The sequence below is a fragment of the Phlebotomus papatasi genome, chromosome 2, assembly GCF_024763615.1.
Source record: "Phlebotomus papatasi isolate M1 chromosome 2, Ppap_2.1, whole genome shotgun sequence".
NCBI lineage: Eukaryota > Metazoa > Arthropoda > Insecta > Diptera > Psychodidae > Phlebotomus > Phlebotomus papatasi.
Genome location: NC_077223.1, coordinates 49,550,957 through 49,571,588, shown reverse-complemented (window position 1 = coordinate 49,571,588; position 20,632 = coordinate 49,550,957). Strand labels below are relative to the sequence as shown.

At 31.8% G+C, this 20,632-nt stretch overlaps 1 protein-coding gene across 1 annotated transcript in view; it reads left to right on the top strand.

Moving 5' to 3' along the window:
- Nucleotides 1-20,198, top strand: part of LOC129801448 (serine/threonine-protein kinase Genghis Khan) — a 38,457-nt gene extending 18,259 nt beyond the window's left edge. The window contains exons 9-22 of the mRNA XM_055846510.1: nucleotides 6,572-6,675; nucleotides 8,466-8,798; nucleotides 10,306-10,476; nucleotides 10,693-10,818; nucleotides 10,880-10,975; nucleotides 11,301-12,009; nucleotides 13,940-14,038; nucleotides 14,105-14,209; nucleotides 14,285-14,470; nucleotides 14,545-14,638; nucleotides 14,716-14,860; nucleotides 15,081-15,144; nucleotides 19,344-19,447; nucleotides 19,555-20,198. Coding sequence (XP_055702485.1) covers nucleotides 6,572-6,675; nucleotides 8,466-8,798; nucleotides 10,306-10,476; nucleotides 10,693-10,818; nucleotides 10,880-10,975; nucleotides 11,301-12,009; nucleotides 13,940-14,038; nucleotides 14,105-14,209; nucleotides 14,285-14,470; nucleotides 14,545-14,638; nucleotides 14,716-14,860; nucleotides 15,081-15,144; nucleotides 19,344-19,447; nucleotides 19,555-19,662 — 2,444 coding nt within the window. The 3' untranslated portion in view covers nucleotides 19,663-20,198. The remainder of the gene's footprint in view (nucleotides 1-6,571; nucleotides 6,676-8,465; nucleotides 8,799-10,305; nucleotides 10,477-10,692; nucleotides 10,819-10,879; nucleotides 10,976-11,300; nucleotides 12,010-13,939; nucleotides 14,039-14,104; nucleotides 14,210-14,284; nucleotides 14,471-14,544; nucleotides 14,639-14,715; nucleotides 14,861-15,080; nucleotides 15,145-19,343; nucleotides 19,448-19,554) is intronic.
- Nucleotides 20,199-20,632: the final 434 nt, after the last annotated feature.

Below are 20,632 nucleotides of genomic sequence, written 5' to 3'. Positions count from 1 at the left end.
ATTTTCATCCTATTATTCGATTTCTCAATAAGTCTAGCATTATCTCTAATAATTTTTTTGACGATGTTATCTTTGCAATATTTCGAAAAATTCTGAAAAATTATACCTCATTTCAAAATTTTCAACTTTTTCCTTTGTGTTTATTGGTATGTAGAGTTAAACTTGTTGTCATCCAAGTACTTAAGTGCTAAAATAAAAAAAAATCCTACAAAGAGCAGGAGTAAAGTCACCCGCATCTACGATACAGTAAAAATTTTAGGCGCAAATTCCCAGTATTTCCGAAGATACATTAAAAGCACCTTTCTGCTCTCATTTTTTACGACTTTAGTGGCGGGAAACGTAGTAAAAAAAATGTCATTGACCGACTGAAAAGAATTAAGAATTTCACAATTAAATTTTCTTTTTGAATCTGAATAATCTTTGAATTTTTTTTATTACAACATGTTGAAGTCAAAATTTTGCCCTAAAATATACATATAAAAAATAATAAAAAGTTCCAGTTACAATGGTTTTCTCTGGTTTTTCTTGGTTTAAATGAACTTTTCATTAGTAGGGGAAAGTACTCTCCCTTCGAACGTTCATGCCTTCGAATGACGTGAATTTATATAATTTTTCCTAAGAGACTTACGCATAATTATCACGCAATTATATCATTTATGATAAACTAACTAATAGTTAATAGAAATGTGTCTCTTAGGAAAAATAAAAGAAAAATCACATTATTTGAAATCATGAACGTTCGAAGGGAGAGTACTTTCCCCTAGTGATTCCAAAAAACCGAGTTTTTAGGATAGACGGTTAACCGGTTTTGGGTAGCTCTGAAACCGATTAAACAGTTTCATATTTAAGATTATATTATGGAATTTTGAGAAATTTTTGAAAACTTAAACTTTGATGTAAATATTTAACACATCAATATATTATTTTTCTTATTTGGTTTAGAACTTATTTATTTTATTGTTTTATTTTGAAAATAAGATTTTAAAATAATTCAGAAAATTTCAGAGTGCATGAAAATTATTGGGAATTTATCCAATATATACCGTGGAAAAGCTAATGCAATGCAGATTATCGTAAAAGTAAATATTTTTCATACAATTTATTTTTCTTAAAATAAATTGGTTATAAACGTTATAAAAGTTCTCAATTTTGACAATCTTTCATGAGGAAATACTTAAGAATTTTATTCTAGATCTTGGCAAATGGAAGAAAAAAAGAATTTTATAGAGAATGTTTTGACGAACAAATCGAAAGACTTTTTCACATTTTCAAAATCCAATGACTAGTTAAATTTTGCTAAACTTAAGTTTAGAAAATTTGAATTGCGGAAGAAAAATAACATTCCCGAAAATTTAAAGAAAAGAATATTGGAAGGATAATACCAAGACTTTTCGCTACCTACACTAACGGCCAAAACATTAAATACACCCTTCGTAAGCTTAAATACACGTGATTTGGACCGAGAAAACGCTGTAATATCCAATTCTATTGACTGAAATAGTTTCATATATAAACCTAAGAACAGTTTTAAACAAGATTTGAAAAAATACATGAGCTACAAAATTTATAATTTGAGGATCAGTCAAAAATTAGCTTTTTGGAAAAAAATGCAAAAGTAGCCCCACATTCTAAAACTGATCTAATCTTTTAATAATCATTTAATATAAGCTAAATACTATTAGTAAATATTATTAAGAGTCAGAAAAACTGAAAATAATACCGAGGGAATATTTTTGATACGGATTGTGGTCGGTTTCCGGTATGATGTGTTCTGAAAGGGGTTTCTTCTTTGAATATTGAAATTTTCAGCCCAAATTCTACTTTTTCATATATTTTTTATTATTTTTCAAAATACTATTTATTATTGTTGGAATTTCATTTCTTTTACTTCATTATTTTATTTAAATAAACATGAATAAAATCATCAAATTTAGTTTTCCTCGAAGAATCCTCCTTTAACTTCAATAAGCGCCTCACATATTCGAGGCATCCTGTTGATCAATTTCTACAAAATGTCTGAAGGAACTTTGCCCACAGATCCTGAAGTGTTTCCACCAAGACTGGAACTGATGTCGCGCCTTCTCTCGAACCATCTGGTCTAGAAAATTCCAGAAAATTTCAATGTGGTTACAATTGGGTGATTGGGGTGACTAATGCATGTAGTTTAGGACCCTGCGTTTCTCTTTTTCAAGAAGGAAACCTCTACAAAGCTTTGAGAAATGCTTGGGATCGTTATCCTCTTGAAAAAGAAACCCACGCCCAATAAACCGAATGCATTAGCCACGCCAGTCACCCGATTGTAGCCTCATTGGAATTCTCTTGGATTTTCTAGACCAGATGGTTCGAGATTAGGCGCGACATCAGTTCCAATTTTGGTGGAAACACTTCAGGATCTGTGGGCAAAGTTCCTTCAGACATTTTGTAGAAATTGATCAACAGGATGCCTCGAATATGTGAGGCGCTTATTAAAGTTAAAGGAGGATTCTTCGAGGAAAACTAAATTTGATGATTTTATTCATGTTTATTTAAATAAAATAATGAAGTAAAAGAAATGAAATTCCAACAATAATAAATAGTATTTTGAAAAATAATAAAAAATATATGAAAAAGTAGAATTTGGGCTGAAAATTTCAATATTCAAAGAAGAAACCCCTTTCAGAACACATCATACCGGAAACCGACCACAATCCGTATCAAAAATATTCCCTCGGTATTATTTTCAGTTTTTCTGACTCTTAATAATATTTACTAATAGTATTTAGCTTATATTAAATGATTATTAAAAGATTAGATCAGTTTTAGAATGTGGGGCTACTTTTGCATTTTTTTCCAAAAAGCTAATTTTTGACTGATCCTCAAATTATAAATTTTGTAGCTCATGTATTTTCTCAAATCTTGTTTAAAACTGTTCTTAGGTTTATATATGAAACTATTTCAGTCAATAGAATTGGATATTACAGCGTTTTCTCGGTCCAAATCACGTGTATTTAAGCTTACGAAGGGTGTATTTAATGTTTTGGCCGTTAGTGTATATTCGTTATAGAGTTTTTTGTATAAACTTGTAAAAGTATTGTCAAAATTATTCTTTTAACTGCTCGAACTCCACGAGAGAGCAGTTTCTTTTTAACAAAAATGCAGATTTTTCGGTTTGGAATGGTTTCTAAAGTTATTTTTTAGATCATTCTCTACAGAAAACACACCGATGCATAATTTTATTATCTATTTTTTATTTTTTATTATTATTATTATCTATATAGTATTATCTATCATGAAAATCGTGATTATAATTTACACCAAATTCACAAATAATTTCATAGAAAATATTCCATTGGCATTTTGGAAAAAAATAAGAAATAAAATAAAAGAAAACCATTGGGGTTTTCTACTTTCATCGATTGTGAAACTAATAAATACCAAATTTTAACAAAAAAAATTGGTATTTAATTTTTTAGTCTTGTTTAAAAGACCAAATATTTTCAAGTGAAGAAGTCCTGAAATAATTTCCGATAAGCTTTAAGCAAATAATTCTCGTCAAGAGTGGATGAAACGTACAGGAAACCTACTATCCTTCATATATTATCAACATTACTACCACACTACGCATTACACTTAGAATCATTTGCACTTCACGTTGGTTTCTAAAGTCAAGAAAATATTTTGCAGTGTATTTTGAATTTCAAAAAAAAACAAACTAAAGCTTAAGAGAAATTTTAAAATTTCTGTAAGAAGACGGTTTTAAATCTGTTTCATCTCTAAAAACCGGTTTTAAAACCATCTTTAGAATAGTGTTGGTAACCGATTTTTCGGAAACGGTTAACCGTTATTGGAATCACTACCCATTAGTCCGTCATTTTGTGGTGTATTTTTCCCAAAAACAGCTTGTTTAAATATTTTAAAAATGTACTAGGATATTCCAAAAATTAAAAAAAATCGACCGTTTCTTTGTTTTCAAAAAAAAAAACAAAAATAAAAATAAAAAATCACGAAGAACAACTAATTTATTAGCCTCGTAATTTAGAGAACCATTTTAGATGAAAAGCTTAAAGCAGAAAAAAACTCTAACTTATGTGCATTTCCCTATTAAAAGAGGTCAGAGAGACTCAAAAAGCGTTTTCAAAAATCCGCTAACAAAATAGCGTACAATCGTATCATAAAAAAATATTGTTTTATAGTATCGAAACAGTTTTAATTGAAAAATAAAAAAAAGAACACTTATGGTATTTTACTCTAATAAAGCATCTCCTTCCCCAAATTCTTGATTTTCGAATCAACGTGAGATTTTTGTAATAAGACGTAAAATGCAATTCGGTAATGGTTATGATCAGAAGCTTAGAACATAAACCAATTCGTAAGGAAGATAAGTTTTGCGAAAAAATCTGCAAAGTAGTGGCAACATGAAAATTTCCTCTATCTTGCATTTTGACAAAAATGTCTAAAGCTAAAAGAGGAATAATGTGGTCAAAGAGAACTGCCACATATTTTAGTGTTTTTTTGTTTTTGAGGTATAATATTAAAAAAAAAGTTTTTGATTAGAAGAGTGATATAACTTCATAAAAGTTATTACTCTTTAACGTTTTTTGCATTTTGTATTTTCTTTTAAAAATGTTTTTTTTTTAATTTGTAGTCAGTTCGAAAATTTTGAAAAGCCAATATTAACAATTCATCCTTTAACAACATTCTTGTGTTGAATGGCTTTTTGCACGTTCTGGTTTTTTTTCTCTGTTAGTGTCACCCTCAGACAGATATTGAGCAATTTTCTTTGACTATCTAATTTGTTCCATTGATATCTGTTGTCTCGTATTCAGTTTATAATGATGCGGAGATATGTGAGATGTCATCGCGACTTCTGCATCTCGATGATGATGAATGCATGAAATCGTCAGATGTGTCTCTTGCAAAAGAATCATCGTCAATGTTGAGCCACGAAAGGCGTTTGGGTCGAAGAAAGGGGTTTATATCGCTGGGAGGTCTTCGGAAGAAGCTGGCGAAGGGGCCAAATGTTGATGATGTGATCATTGGGGAGGTGAAGAAGGTGGATGTACCGACAAAAGCTCAAAATTGCGCCACAATCAAATTTTACACAGAAAAACTCTCACGAATCGTGCAATTCTTCAATGTGAAGCGAGAGAGAAAGTTTTCAATCTGTTTCGGACTAACTCTCTGTGTTTGGGGCATTTGGCTGTATTTTTCCGACAACTATCTCTAATGTGAAAAATTCACACTATGGGTGTCCCCTGTGACCTCCCTCCCCTTTGTTTCTTGCCCCACAAAGCAATTTCAAAATTATAGTTGTGTTTTCTTTTTTTTTAATAGCTCAAAAAGAAGGTTTTGTGTGCAAATGAAGTTTTGTTAAACAATTTCTGTTTGTTTCTTGTCTGCTGATTTTTTAAAGTCTATTAAAAAAAGAATATGAGAAAGAGTTTTAAAAAACTGATTTTTACTTAATTAATTACCTCACATTTTATTGTGTTTTGTCTACATTTTCTTTGTCACTAATTTTCGCCTTATTGTCCTATTTCTTAAGCATCTTCTGAAAAGAAAAAAAATATATTCAAAAGCAAAATTTTGTGTTGTAGCGCGCCTCTAGGGATTGGAAAATGTGAAATTCAGAACGTGTTCTTCTGATTTTTTTTTGTTTTGAGCTGTGATCTTGCTTAGAGAGAAAGTTCTGTAGACACACGCTGCAAAACTAATAAGGAAAAAAATGCAAATCATGAAACATGTTTCGCGCTTTTTTAGTTAAAATTGAAAAAAAAATAGAATTCACATTAGAAATTGGTTATAGAGCGCAAATGGGTGATATTTTTTCACATTGAAGTTAACTGATGTTAATTCAGTTCTTTTTCTCCTTTTTTGGGATCCACAGAACTTCTTGCCAATTTTAGAAGTGACTCAAAGTGTTGATGTCGAGAATGTCACAAGAAGGACCAGATCCACACATTCTTCCATTTAGAAAAAAAAAGAAAAGATAACAATGTGAAAATTAATTATACACCAAAAATTGTTGATTTTCTTTGGATGTTGTTTTTGGATGGAAATTTATTATTTTCTAGTTATTTTTATTTTTATTTATTTTGAGGATGATTTTTATGCATGTGTTAAAGCAGCAATGACTGAAATATGGGATGAAAAAAAAATGAACAACTCAAAGAGACTGTGAATATAGCAATTTTTTGTAATATCTTTTTCTTTGTTATTGAGTTTTTTCCACTGTAAATCTCTAATTAAAATGAGTATTAGTTGCATGTCAAAAAAATTATATCTACTCAATTTTATATTAAAAAAAAACACTCTTTAATCACAACTTATACATAAAAAAATACTCTAGTCTTCTTTCTCTTTTACAATTTTGTAGTTGATATTTATAACAATGTTATAACAAAATAAAATATAGGCATAATTTACTGATTCTTGTTTTTGAAAATATTTGTTTTACTTGCATCTAAGGCAGAGTATAAATTTTACATTATAATTTTACAATTATATACCATCATCTTTTGATGGTGAGAGCCTGATGAATAAGGTTCTATTTTATTGATGAATTGTCAGTAATGATTGCTAATAAACTCAGTCCTAGATCGTCAGTCCATGCAAATGGCCTATTTGGATCACTTTTTGAGGCAATCAACCGAAAGCTCTACACCAAATACTACATCAACGCTCATTTCAAATATGGTTCGTATTTTTAATGTTAAACAATATTTTATTATATCATTTTAGGGGAAGGCTTTCAGGCTTCGCATACGCCTTGATTTCGAAATTTCAAACTCTTCTTAGCTTAGCGGTAACAGATATCAAGTTCCGGTTTTCGGTGACCCCCACTAAAAAAAAAAATATAACCAGACCTTTTTTCTCGCTCGCGGATCTTACAATTTCTTTCAATTTTGGACATGTTTTAGAGGTGGTCCAGACAAATATTCCGTCCAAAGATACATGTGACCTAAAACAATCGCCATCTTGAATTTTTTAAGGAAAAATTTTTACTATTTTGATGGTCTATTTTTCAACCGATTTGGTTAAATTTAGATTTTTTGGAAAGGTCTTGAATTTCTCAACTCGATTGCATCTGTCACAATCGGTATTGAATCGGTTAAGTACCCGTAAATGACCAATCTTTTTTAAATACATATTCTTTTTTGCTGTGCGTAAACTTGTTACCCATATGGAGACGAAACGGTAAGAGATCCGAACTTTGGATCTTCTGAGGACCCCTCATAAGTCGACCAACACTGAGAGAAATCCGAAAAAGTCAAAATAACATTCAGGAAATGTTAACTTTACCCTGCAGTATTGATCCGAAAACGGTGTAAATATTACCCTTTTTAGGTGTATTGGGGATTAAAGTTACCCTTCTTTTATGTTGATTTTACCCTTAAAAGATGTAAAATTAACATTAAAAAATGTTGATATATTTTTACACCCAAAAAGTGTTAAAGTTATAACGGAAAAAAGTTAATCGCAATCTCTGTTTTTTCTCAGTGAAGGATCATTATTATTATTTTTATTTCCACCCCCTTCGCCCACTTTCCTCTATCTCCTCCAAAACTATGTTTTTTTTAGTTTATTTCGAAAACGGCTCCTAAGATGTCTTTTGTTTTTGGATATGTTTTAGAGGGGATCCAGGCGGACATTTCGCCCAAACATACAGCTAAGATATAAAAAAAATCGCCATCTTGAATTTTCGAAAATCAGAGTTTATCTGGTATTAAAATTAGTAATGAATCGGTTAAATCTCTCGTGTTTACATTTTTCGACTGTCCGTAAGCTTGTAATTCACGCCGGAACATTCTAAAATGATCAATTATTTACAAAATTTTGATTTTGAAATGCTTTTGTGATTTATGAATGAATTTGATCTCTACACTGAGAGAAATCCGAAAAAGTTAAAATAACATTCCGGAAATGTTAATTTTACCCTGCAGTATTGATCCGAAATCGGTGTAAATATTACACTTTTTATGTGTATTGGGGGTTAAAGTTACCCTTTTTCATGTTTATTTAACCACCCTCAAAAGGTGTAAAATTAACTTTAAAAACTGTTGATATATTTTTAGACCTAAAAAGTGTTAAAGTTATGAGGAAAAAAAGTTAATCGCACCCCGTTTTTTTCTTAGTGTAGTAGATCAGTAAGCATAAAAAGATCATGCGAAAAACTAATTCACGGAGAGCTCTATCTCGTGAGTTTGAGTATTCCGCAATGCTCGATCAAAGAAAAAATTTGGTCATATTCATAAAAAGAATATGGCAAAAATATGACGTGTTCAAAGGCAGAGTTCCTGCGAAGCGTGAAAGCCTTCTCCTCCTATATGTTTATTCAAGATTTACAATGTCAAGAAACATTCCCCTTACAATATTGATCAAACAAAAATATGTTATTTTGTAATATAATTTTAAAAAAAAAATCAGTTCTTTTTAGAATTTGTTTTTATTAAAATCTTGTCTATTATTTAATAATTCCACTGTAGCAACAACATCAATCTACAACGTCAATTCCTGCTGATGGAAGCATGAGCTCACTGATGCTGAGCAAACAAAGTGGAGGAAAAGTGAAACAAGCCCAATCGATTTATCGCAATACCGAACCAACGTATCTGAATGAGACAAGTGAAAATGCTCAGAGCTACGACAACCAATCACACAGTCGCAATAGCTCAAAGAGTGATCTCAGTGAGAATTCAACAAATCAACACAGTGGATACTTGAGTAGTGTCAGGACTACACCATCAGCAAAGATTCATCAGTTCCTCGTTAGAACATTCAGTAGTCCAACTAAATGCAATCACTGTACATCTTTGATGGTAAGTATTTCTTAAGTCTATTTTTCTCCCGTCAATTTTGCAAATTTTAAATCTTCAAAAAAAAAAGAGATGGCAAACCGTTCCAGCTTTGTGGAATGCTCGAACTCACGAAAAAGATCTATTCATGTATTACCTTTTCACATGGTTTTTGGGGTACATAGGGTAAAGGCTCATAATTTTGTACAGTCTGCTTATAAGCATCGATGTTCCAAGTTTGAAGTGCGATATTTTCGATACTAATTGACTTTTTTTGTTACTCTCTTTTCAGAAGGGTTGTTTAGAAACTTAGCAAGCTGTTTATCGTATTATTTTTACTAAAATTAGTTTTAATACGTTTAAAAATGAATTGACATGTAGAGGTGAATTTGACTCTTATTTTGGACAACTTGGTTATTAATTTGGACAACTTGGCTGTAAATTTGGACAGCTAACCCGCCTCAACAGGATGCCCATTGTTCTTCATTTCATGAACCAATCTTACCAAGTCCTCTTCCTTTTCATGTAAGGGAAACGTAGAATATCACAAGAAGCCCGGAAACTTTCCATATCATTCATTAAAGTGAGTTGACTTCGGTACTCCAAGTACGTGCGGATTCGCTCATTCCCTGGCTTTTCCGGGAGCCTTTCAAGGCTTTTCTCGCTACATCTCTTTCATAGAGATGATGCTCCTTTCTTTTTTCAGGCATTTGTTCAACCTAGTCATAACAAAAGCTAAAACTTCACAAAATTTCGTTAGAAAAACACCTGTCCTAAATAAGGAGTATCACCTCACTAGTGAATGTGTTAAAAAATTTCCCATTTTTCACACGAAAAATCTAATTCACAAGGCAAATCTCACTTCAGGTCAAAAGTACAAATCACCATTAACGTGAATCAGCACAATATTCAATAATATCACTCAAAAAAAGCGAAGAAACATTGTTAGTACTTCACCACAGCTAAATAAGACTGAAGTAAACACAAAGTTCTGTCATATTTCTCGTAAGCAATTGCTCACACTGAATTTTCAACAAAGCAATTTCAACTCAAATCATATTCAAAATTTAACGTATTTAGTGTTAAAATCTTCCAAAAAGAACAAATATTTAGATAGAATTCATTATTCATTAAATATTGGCATAAAAATCCATAAGTTTAATCAATTTATTTTTAGTGTCCAATTTTATCCTCAAAGTGTCCAAAATAAGAAACTGGGCAAAATTATGAGCCTTTCCCCTAACCCTAAGATATTTTTGGCAATCTTTTGAGTTTAACCAGAATTCCCATAGTTTCCTTTGGGTACTGCGAGTTCCAAAATATGCGAAAGAGTTATAGCATTAAAAATCAATATAAGCTTCGCTTTTACAATAATTGTCTTAAGTTTTATAATAATTTTCCGACTTGCTCTAAGTTGTTTTCACACTTTCAAGTTAATGTCGCGCCTTCAGAAACAATGCATAATTTTTCTGTATCTTTTTTTTTTTTGATTTTCGGATTACACATTATTAATTTTTAATAATATTTTAAGGTCGGATTGACACGACAGGGTGTTGTGTGTGAGTTGTGCGGATTCGCTTGTCACATGGTATGCTGCCAGAAGGTACCGATTCAATGTCCCGTGCCAACGGATCAGACGAAACGTCCCCTCGGAATTGATCCTACACGAGGAATTGGCACAGCTTATGAGGGATATGTTAAGGTAAAACCTATTTTTTCCCCTCAAATTTACTCTAAAAAGCCATCGCTTGGATCAGAAATTATCATAAATTCCTCATTACACCTATACCGGAAATTCTTGCAACAATATAGAAGCACACAGATTGTAAAAGAATTGTTGATTTAGATATTGAGGAATTTATAACAATTGCTAATCCAAAGGACGAAGTATTTAACTAATTTGAAAAATCTTCAACAGGTTCCCAAAACAGGAGTGGTTAAGAGGGGATGGATTCGTCAATTTGTTGTCGTATGTGATTTTAAGCTCTTCCTCTATGATATATCAACCGACAAAAGTGCATTACCAAGTGTCTACGTGTCTCAAGTATATTTTAATATTAACTATATTTCTTTTTCGATGAATTTTACAATGTGTTTCCTTGTAGGTTTTGGACATGAGAGACCCAGAATTTACGGTTACCGGCGTTCGCGAAAGTGACGTTATTCATGCATCGAAACGAGATGTTCCTTGTATTTTTCGTGTAAGTACACTGACTGAGAGAAATCCGAAAAAGTTAAAATAACATTCCTGAAATGTTAATTTTACCCTGCAGTATTGATCCGAAATCGGTGTAAATATTACCCTTTTTAGGTGTATTGGGGGTTAAAGTTACCCTTTTTCATGTTAATTTTACCCTTAAAAATGTGTAAAATTAACATTAAAAACTGTTGATATATTTTTAGACCTAAAAAGTGTTAAAGTTATAAGGAAAAAAAGTTAATCGCACCCTCTTTTTTCCCAGTGTAATTTTAATTAAATCAAACTTTTTCTATTTTTTCGAATATTTTTCGGATATTTTTATGCAGATAACGACTTCTCTTCTGGACGGTGGATCTTCTTTGCAAACACTAATGCTAGCTGATTCGGAGTCAGAAAGGGCCAAATGGGTGGTAGCCCTCAGTGAACTACATCGTATCCTTAAACGCAACAATCTACCCAATACGGCAATCTTTCGTGTTCGTGAAGTGATCGATAGCTCTCTGACGCTCATTCGCAATGCCTTGAGTGCCGTAATCATAGATCCAGATCGATTGCTTATTGGTACAGAAGATGGTCTCTTCTGTGTTGATCTCGATCGCAACGAAGTGGCACGCATTGGAGAATCCAAAAAGATCATCCAATTGTGGTACATTATGGAAGAACAAATAATTGCAGTGTTGTGTGGGAAACAACGACATATGCGCCTCCTGCCAATTCGTGGACTTGAAACACCCGATGTAGAGTGGATAAAAGTGGCAGAATCGAAGAATTGCATCACAGCTTGTACGGGTTTACTGCGTCGCTTCTCACAGAATGTCTACAGCATTGTGATTGCACTGAAGCGACAGAACAATATATCCCAAATAGTTGTTTACGAAGTGAACAGGAACAAATGTCGACACCACAAAGTTTGTGAATTTTCTGTGTCATTTACCGTGCAGAGTCTGCAGATTCTCACTGATTCCCGTCTCGTTGTGGGTCATCAAAGTGGATTCACTGCCTATTTGCTTCTTCATGGAGACGCTCAAGCCATGTGTAAGTATATTTAGAATAATTTGTAAAGTTTAATATAATTTCCTCAATTTTCAATACTCCACAAATTAGAATGCAAAAATTTTATCCAGTTTTCGTGAATTGTACACTGAGAGAAATCCGAAAAAGTTAAAATAACATTCCGGAAATGTTAATTTTACCCTGCAGTATTGATCCGAAATCGGTGTAAATATTACCCTTTTTAGGTGTATTGGGGGTTAAAGTTACCCTTTTTCATGTTAATTTAACCATAAAAATGTGTAAAATTAACATTAAAAAATGCTGATATATTTTTACACCTAAAAAGTGTTAAAGTTATGAGGAAAAAAGTTATTCACACCCTCTATTTTTCTCAGTGCAGGGTAAATTAAACTAATTAAAAACCTGCTCCAAATGGAAATTTTTCGCTACTCTAAATGGAAACATAATTGTTTTCACGATAAATACAATACTATATTATTATATTTTTATATTTTCTATACCACAGTTTCATTATTTTGTTAATTTTGCTTCAAATAAAGCGAAAATCCATTCATATTCACAAATTTTAATTTGTTAATTTCTCAGAAAAATTAAAAGTGTACCTTTTTACCATCGAATTTTTCATCGATCGACCATGTTTTCCAATGAAAAAACACAATTAGGTGACTGTTGTTTATTCATTTCGTTTATAATTTTTGTCAGATTTCTGGCTAATTTTATTTAAATTAAGTGCTAATCTTTATTGTTAACGGTACGTGAAGTTTTCAAATGAAATAATTACCTATATCGTGAACAAAAAGGGTTTTTCTGAAGTGTCTGCCAATGCTTCAATAGGTATCACCGGAGATATGATTTTTTTTTTTTTGGAGAGATTTTCTTATTGTCTCAGATGGGAAAGGTTAAAAGACCAGGAATAAGAACAAATTCTACCCTCAAGAGCAACTCAACAAGATTTTGGAAGCCTTTCGTCGCGGTTTCACTTACACTCTTTGTCTCCAATTAGAGACTTTCCCTTGTCTCCATTTGGATTAATATGTTTCCAATAGAAGCATTTTACGCTCGCGTATTTTTCTTGTATTTAAGAAGTTTTCAAATTAGTGTCAAAGGAATTTTCACTAAACAGTAACATTCTAGAAGAGTCAAGGAGCAAATTTATGTAATTCTCTTCAGAAAAAATATGAAGTTAATGTGTTGAATCCTCTGTCAAAGTTAAAGCGTCTGGAAATGGTTTTGAATTAGGAAATTTACCCTTACCTAAATTTTAATGAAAATGCGTACTCGATCCGCAAAAATTGATTAAAATTGAGCTAAAGCATTAGTATGGTTTTAGATTAAAATGGCGGCAAGGAGTTACTCATATTGGGAAATCTTTGACAATTGTCTGAGAAAGGCTTCGCGGAACTCGAGAAACCCAAAAATTGGATCGGAAAACTCGAGGAATCAAAAAGCCTTTTCAGTAAAAATGGGAATGAGGACTTTCGCATCGAATCGGATTTAATCTAAAACAATCTTATCCGCATTGAATCGGATTTATCTCTAAAACATTCAAAAATGAAAAAAAATGACGCGACGTATTTTCGAGTAATCCAAAAAACATTATTTTGGAGGGGAAGGGAAAGGTGTGGTAGAAATGAGGGGCACGTGAACGGTTCCTGGGGGGGGGGGGGCTTCGAAGATCCCAAGTGTTTATCTCTAATCGTTTAGGCTCTAGGCGTGATAAAAGCCGGACAGATGGGCAAACGGACTTCACTTAATCTAAGTGATACAGATTTATCGATACTGTCGATTCGATAGTATCGAAAAGTTATCATTTCACCCTTGGTGTCCCCTTTCGTTCTTAAAGAGTTAAAAAAAAGAATCAGAAAAAAACTATCACCATACAAAATTAAGATTATAATATTAAAAAAAAAAATCTGAAATAATTTCTATTCTTTACTTTTTTATCTTTTAGCACTTGTTCATCCGGAAAATCAAATTTGCGCTTTTCTCAATTATTCAGCTGTAGATGCATGTCGTGTCATTGAAATTCAGTCAAGTCAAGGATCTCCTGGTAAATTTATAATCCTTTTGTTCTTATTTGGTAGATAATAGAAAAATTTTATTAATTTAATTCCAGGTGAATTGCTTTTAGTGTTCCAAACTCTAGCAATTTACGTAGATCTCAATGGAAGAAAATCACGTGATCGAGAGATAATGTATCCTGCAGTTCCCACTCATATAAGTAAGTTTAATTAATTTATTTCTTTTTTATATCAAGGGAGAAATTTACTAAAAAAAATATATTTAATTCTTTTAGCATATTCTGATGGGCATTTGCTACTTTTCTGCGAAACTCATTTAGATGTTTTCAATTGTCAGACAGCCGATTGGGTTCAATCGATTGGACTCAAGCGATCTGTCCCATTGAATTGCTACGGAAATATTGCTCTCAGTTATTTGGTAGATTCTCCAATTGTAATTTATTTGGCAAATATTCATACAAGTAAGGATAATTTGAAAAAAAAAAATATTAATGCTAGGTGTTTCAATTGGTTTTGTCTTTTTTTTTATTTGCAGGAGAATTGATCAATATCACAAATACAGATCCAGTGGGAAAATTAAAGCCCAAAAGGCGATTTTCTTTCAGAGAGGGCAATCGAAATGCCAGAACGTAAGTGACAATAAATAAAGAATGAAAAAAATAGTCTGTAAATAAAAATAAATAAATTTGATTTTTTTTTTCTATAGAACTGATAGACGCTCAAAGATGATCTCGGCGCCGACCAATTTCAATCATATCTCTCACATGGGGCCTGGAGATGGGATCCAGAAACAAAGACTGCTGGATCTTCCAACAACAATCGAAACTGCCGATCAAACAATTCAACAAAAGGTAAACTGATGGCCAAATTATTATCTTCATATTCAATCATGAATAATTTTTCACTACAATATCGCACGCAGTGAATACAAATTACTTTTAATTGAATTTTAAAAATCACACGATTATTATAAAAACTTCTTTATGTAAATTACTGACAGTGACATTATTACAGAATGTTTGGTAAATTTAAATTTATTTAATAACTTTATTTCTTTTTGTACCCTTTTAGACTACCAATAGATCTGCTCCTCCACCTCCAACTTCCTCAAACAGTGCTTTGGCTTCACTTAGCGGTGAGTCTTTTAATATTTTTCTACAAAGTTAGTCATCTCTCTCTCTGTCCATTCTCTATTGCATTCTTTTAGATCAAACCCTTTCCCCGAACGGTGATCACTTTGAGAATATATCTAAAGGGTCCATCATCGCGAGGTCAATGTACATTTTCAATTATACCATTTTCATTATTTCTCTTTTTTTGCATGATGCTCTCTTCATGCTAAGTGCTCATTTATTATATTTCGTTTTGCTTTTAAATTGCCGGTATATACTATGAGCTTTTCACTTTCACTATTCGTCAATTTTTTTTTTAACAACTGTGAATGCATTCTTTTTTTTTTGAGAGATTTTCAATTTGAACACAGTTTTGAAAAGAAAAGATTCAAAAAAAATTGTAGTTGAGTTCCGAAAGAAAATATATTATTTCAATTTTGTATTTTCTATTGCAAAACGAATATAAAAAAAGACTAATAAAAAAATTTAATTCGATTTTAGTTATTCTATTCAATCTCCTTTTTGTATATAAATATTTTAAAGTTGATTAAATAAGATTTTGACCATTTACATAGAACATACATTTTTTCTTTAAATTATTTTACCACAATTTTTTGTTTGTGGAGTTTATACTCGTCAGGATGGGAGGAAAATCGAAAATAATCTTTGATTAAAGTGTTCAATTAATTTAAATACTAAAATTAGGTGTGATTCTTTCATAATCGCCCTTATTAATAATACTCGGATGCGGTCATGCGTCCACCGTCGTCTCAGCGTTGAGTCCCACCTCCAGGACCAAACGGTGGAAACGTCCCTTCTCTGGTTGTATGTTCCGATTTTAGAATATGCTTTACATTTTATTGGGGCTAGGCTAATCAAAAAATGAGCAAGTATATTTCATATAAGTACCACCAAATTTGCTTTCGCAAACTGAGCTTTTTTAGCTGAGATTCTTTACAATCTTAGCTTTTGTAGTTCGAAGTGAAATCCGACCTCGTTAAATCGGATTCAAACTTTGTATCTACCTACACATCTGGTCACACAAACATCACGGATATGATACTCACTAAAAATCGATTTTTCGTAGACGTCCCCCGTACGGTATACTGTATAACCACTTCTGGAGATAAAACGGAAAGAGATATCGACAAGCGGTTTACGGCAAAGATTAAATGCCCGTAGTCGGCTAGAAGTTGATGATATCATATCCATCTCCCTCCCCCTTTTCCACTATTTTGCATCGTCCCCAAAATTTTCCAAATGATTTTTCAAATCATGCCCTGAAGCTGTTGTTGCTTAGGATATCGATTTTGATTAGTTTGAAAGGCTAGCCAATAGTTTAGACTTCGTCGAACGCGATTTTTTCGCCTAAATACAGCAATAAATGGTAATAAACTGTGATTGGAGTCCGGATTTGATAGTCCTGCCACTGGATCATGTCTAGATACGTAGTCTGATCTCTGTGATATGGCCTACGTCTACGTCATGTTTTGCAGCCATTTTGTTGGACAAAAATCCGTTATTGATACACTTTTTCATATAAGAGCGTATTTTACTCAAATATACCATTACTTAGGTTGGAAGTGAAAAAAATCCGGAAGTGTTCGTATTTCGAAGTATTTCGGTCAGTGTCCAAAAGTTTTTACCGTGTACCGCAACCCTTAGTATATCGAAATTATTCGATTGTTTATTAACCGATTTCAAGGTTTTTTTTCATTTATTGTCTATCTAATTTCAAATATTTTAAATAGAATAGTAAACGATAACCAGTGATAAGTCCTGATAAGCTTAACCCTTTAAGGACGAGAAGTTTTCCGCTGAGCGAAATTCAACGAAATCAAGTTTCCCTCGATATTTTAGCCTAAATAAGAGATTTATGGTTAAAAATAAATTTTCCCATCCCTAGGAGTCCTGGAAAACTATGGGTCATATATGACCCAATCGTCCTTAAAGGTAAAAAAGCACAAACTTTTCCAGACGACCAGTTTACTCGTTTGCTCTGTTATTTTTGAAAGATAAGTAACTTGAATATATTTGTAATAATAAAAAAAATATTTAGAGTACGAGTAAAAATTAAACCGATCAAAAATTAATTTTAAAAAATATCTCATTCAATTTTTGGTCTCAAAGACTCTTGAAGACTTGTACACAAAAACAATTGTTTTTATGAAAAAATGTATTATTTATTTCATTTTTAATTTTTATGATATTCATCAAAACAATTGCGAGTACTGGTAACACAGAGATAAATGTCGCATGCCTCACAAATACAATTGGTCTTATAATCATTTTTTCTGATAGCACCATGTGCACTTGAGTTTTCTTCGAAACATGTTTGAAGGTAATGGGTAGATGAAATGTTGCTTGTCTCTGGGAATTTAAGACGTACAGTTGCACATTGCTGTGGATCCGGGCGGGAGTTCTTACGGAGTTGATGCGTTTTCGATGAAGACTTCAAAGTCCACTTCATCCACGTCTTGTTCCAAATATATTATGTCGCTTTCGTTCAGAACCAGAATATCGGCATCATCGCTATTTTCCGGGCATAATATGTGGATGATTTCGGGTTCATGGATCATGAAATTTTTTTTTCATTTTTGAAGTCATGTACAAGAATAAAAAGTTATGAATTTACAACATACACGCAGAAGTATCTTATAAATTATCAAAATATTACCTTCTTCAGTCAGTATTGCACTGGGAAATCTCAGCTAATTGATATTATTACAAAAAATTACACGAATAATTAACTATTTTGCGCACACATAAACAAAAACGTGAAACATTCTAACCTCAAATCTTGGAAATCCACTAGTGACAGATTCGGTGTTTTTTAAACCTTTAGGGACGATTGGGTCATATATGACCCATGAAAATTATGAATCTTTCCTGAAAATACCAATAAACTACAATTTTTACTTTGTTGAGAAATATTATGTGTAGTTATTATAGTTTCTAGTCATAAGAGGTTTTTGCTTAAAAAAAATTAGGAATATTAAAAATATTAAAATTCAAGCATCAATGTGAAAATTTGAAAATTCGTGATTTTTGAGCTTAAATATTTTTTATATAGCAAGTAGCTGGAGATTTGCAGAAAATATCCTAGATTCCTACATCTTTCTACTTTGTGATTTGGTAAAAACATTAGAAAGGAATAACTTCAGGTAGTCAGGAAAAATTATTTTCTCTATGGCTCACGGGTGACCCAGTCGTCCTTAAAGGGTTAAGGTCTCTGAGGTTCTTTACAGAACTTGCTTGCAACTCGGAATGCGTGAAAATTCGATTGTGAGTTGAAATTTGTGGGTAAAGTATCGCGTCGAGCAAACGGTTCTCGGTGGCCTGGCCGAAAAGAATAAATTGGACTCTTTCGGATTCTTTATGGCTCCGACACACCTTTTAGATCAGGAAAATTTCGTATTGTCTAATTTCACATCCCTTTCTTTCTTAAAAGCTTTGCATATGTCTATCCTACTCTTTCGCACTCTTCTTCTTCTTCTTTTGAACATCACACCAAATTAAATTTAGTTCAGTCCAATTTTGAGACCGAAAAAGTGGAACAAACTTATGCAAATCTTTTGAGAAAGAAAGGGACGGGAATTTTGATTTTATGAAATTATACCGAGCTAAAAGTTGTGCCGAAGGCATTACAATAAAAATTCAACTAATAATTAAACTCATAGGTCGCCTGTAAAAAATCTCAAGCTTATCTAGACTTATCACTAGTTATTTTATTACATTAACTTGCTTCTGTGCAACATTTTGCATTGACAAATTTAAGAGAAAAAAAAAACAGATTTTATCTCAGCCTTAATTTGTAAAGAAAGAATCACACCACCCATAAGCTTTTACAAGCTTATTACTACGTTTTTTTAAGTAATGAAAGATTTAAATCACTCAATTTAATTAGAGTTATAGGGAAATTATGAATTCACTAAAAAACAATTTATTTCTATTAAGATTATTTATTTAAAATTTTCAACCTTGCCTTAAAATTGTCGTTAATTATTATAAATGTCTGTTTACATCAAATATAGTGGTAATTGTATTTATTTATAGAGAAAAAGAAGAAAAAGAAAAATTTCCAAATAGTTGTCTTTTCTCAAGGAATTTTCTTTTGTATCGCGTGTGTTATCAGAATTTACAATCAATAAAGCATTATAAGTAATTTTCTAATTATTTAACTGTAATTGACCATTAATGGGTATGTCTCCAACCATTTTAGGTACAAAACGTTTGGCGCCACAAAAACCAAAGGAACAACCGCCCTCAATTCCTGTCTCGCCGAGTCCTCTCGGGAGTATGTCTTCTTTGCATGACATCCTTAAGGTAAGTTTAATTTCTTCTGTTTTTTTTATGCCCTTTACATTGTTACACTGTGGTAATATTGATTTGCCTTTTCTTCTTTTTTTTATCGCGCGACATGGCCTGTAAAGGTGGTGGACATGCAATCAGCCCCGAGAAAAAGTGTCGCTAGCAACAATTCTAGTTCCCTTTCGAGTCCTCCATCTCTCAGTGGTGATCACTCGAGTTACGATTCATAATTCAACCCTCTTCTATCCTTCTTTTACTATAAATCTATAATTAGAAAAAAAAATGCAATAGGAGATTGCAATGCAAAAAAAATCTCTACTTACTCTCAAAGCGAATATCTTCTAAAAAAAAATGAAAAGCAGCAACTATTGTACTCCTACAATTTTACTATACTCGTATAAGAAATTTTAAGAAAAAATAATCTCACTATGATATTAAATTAATTATACACAATACACGACAGTATATTATTTATTATTTAAAAATTAATGGTGAAAACAGAAGAAAAATCAATAAAAATTAATAATAATTAAATAACTGTTTTACAATTCATATACTGAGTATATTATATTATATGGAATAGTATTCTATTTAGAAAGTATTACCAAAAGAACAAAATACAAAACCAATTAAGAAGAACTTTTTTGTACAAAACAATATTAACATTCTACCGTTCATGCGAATTTAGCAAAAGATTTCATGAAGAAAAAAAGTATGAATGAAGATTAGCTCTGTTGAATAAAACATTGCGTCTAACCATACAAAATTTGTGTTTATTTTTCACTCGTTTCACCAAATGACTTAGGTTTTAACGTTTGTTTTGTCCTATTGGCAAGTATTGCAAAGATCCTTTTACGAAATAATAACGTTCACAAAAATACTAACATTTTGATTTCAATTAAATTTAACAAATTTCTCATTTCACAAAATAAAAAAAAACTCAATTTGTAGGGTAAATGTCCTAATTCGGAACCATTTTCAGACGCTTTAACTTTGACAGAAGATTCAACACATTAAGTTCATATTTTTTCTGAAGAGAATTACATAAATTTGTTCCTTGACTCTTCTAGGATGTTAATGTGTAGTGAAAATTCTTTAGATATTATTTGAAAACTTCTTAAATACAAAAAAATACGCGAGAGTAAAATACGTCTATTGGAAACAAATTAATCCAAATGGAGACAAGGGAAGTTTATAATT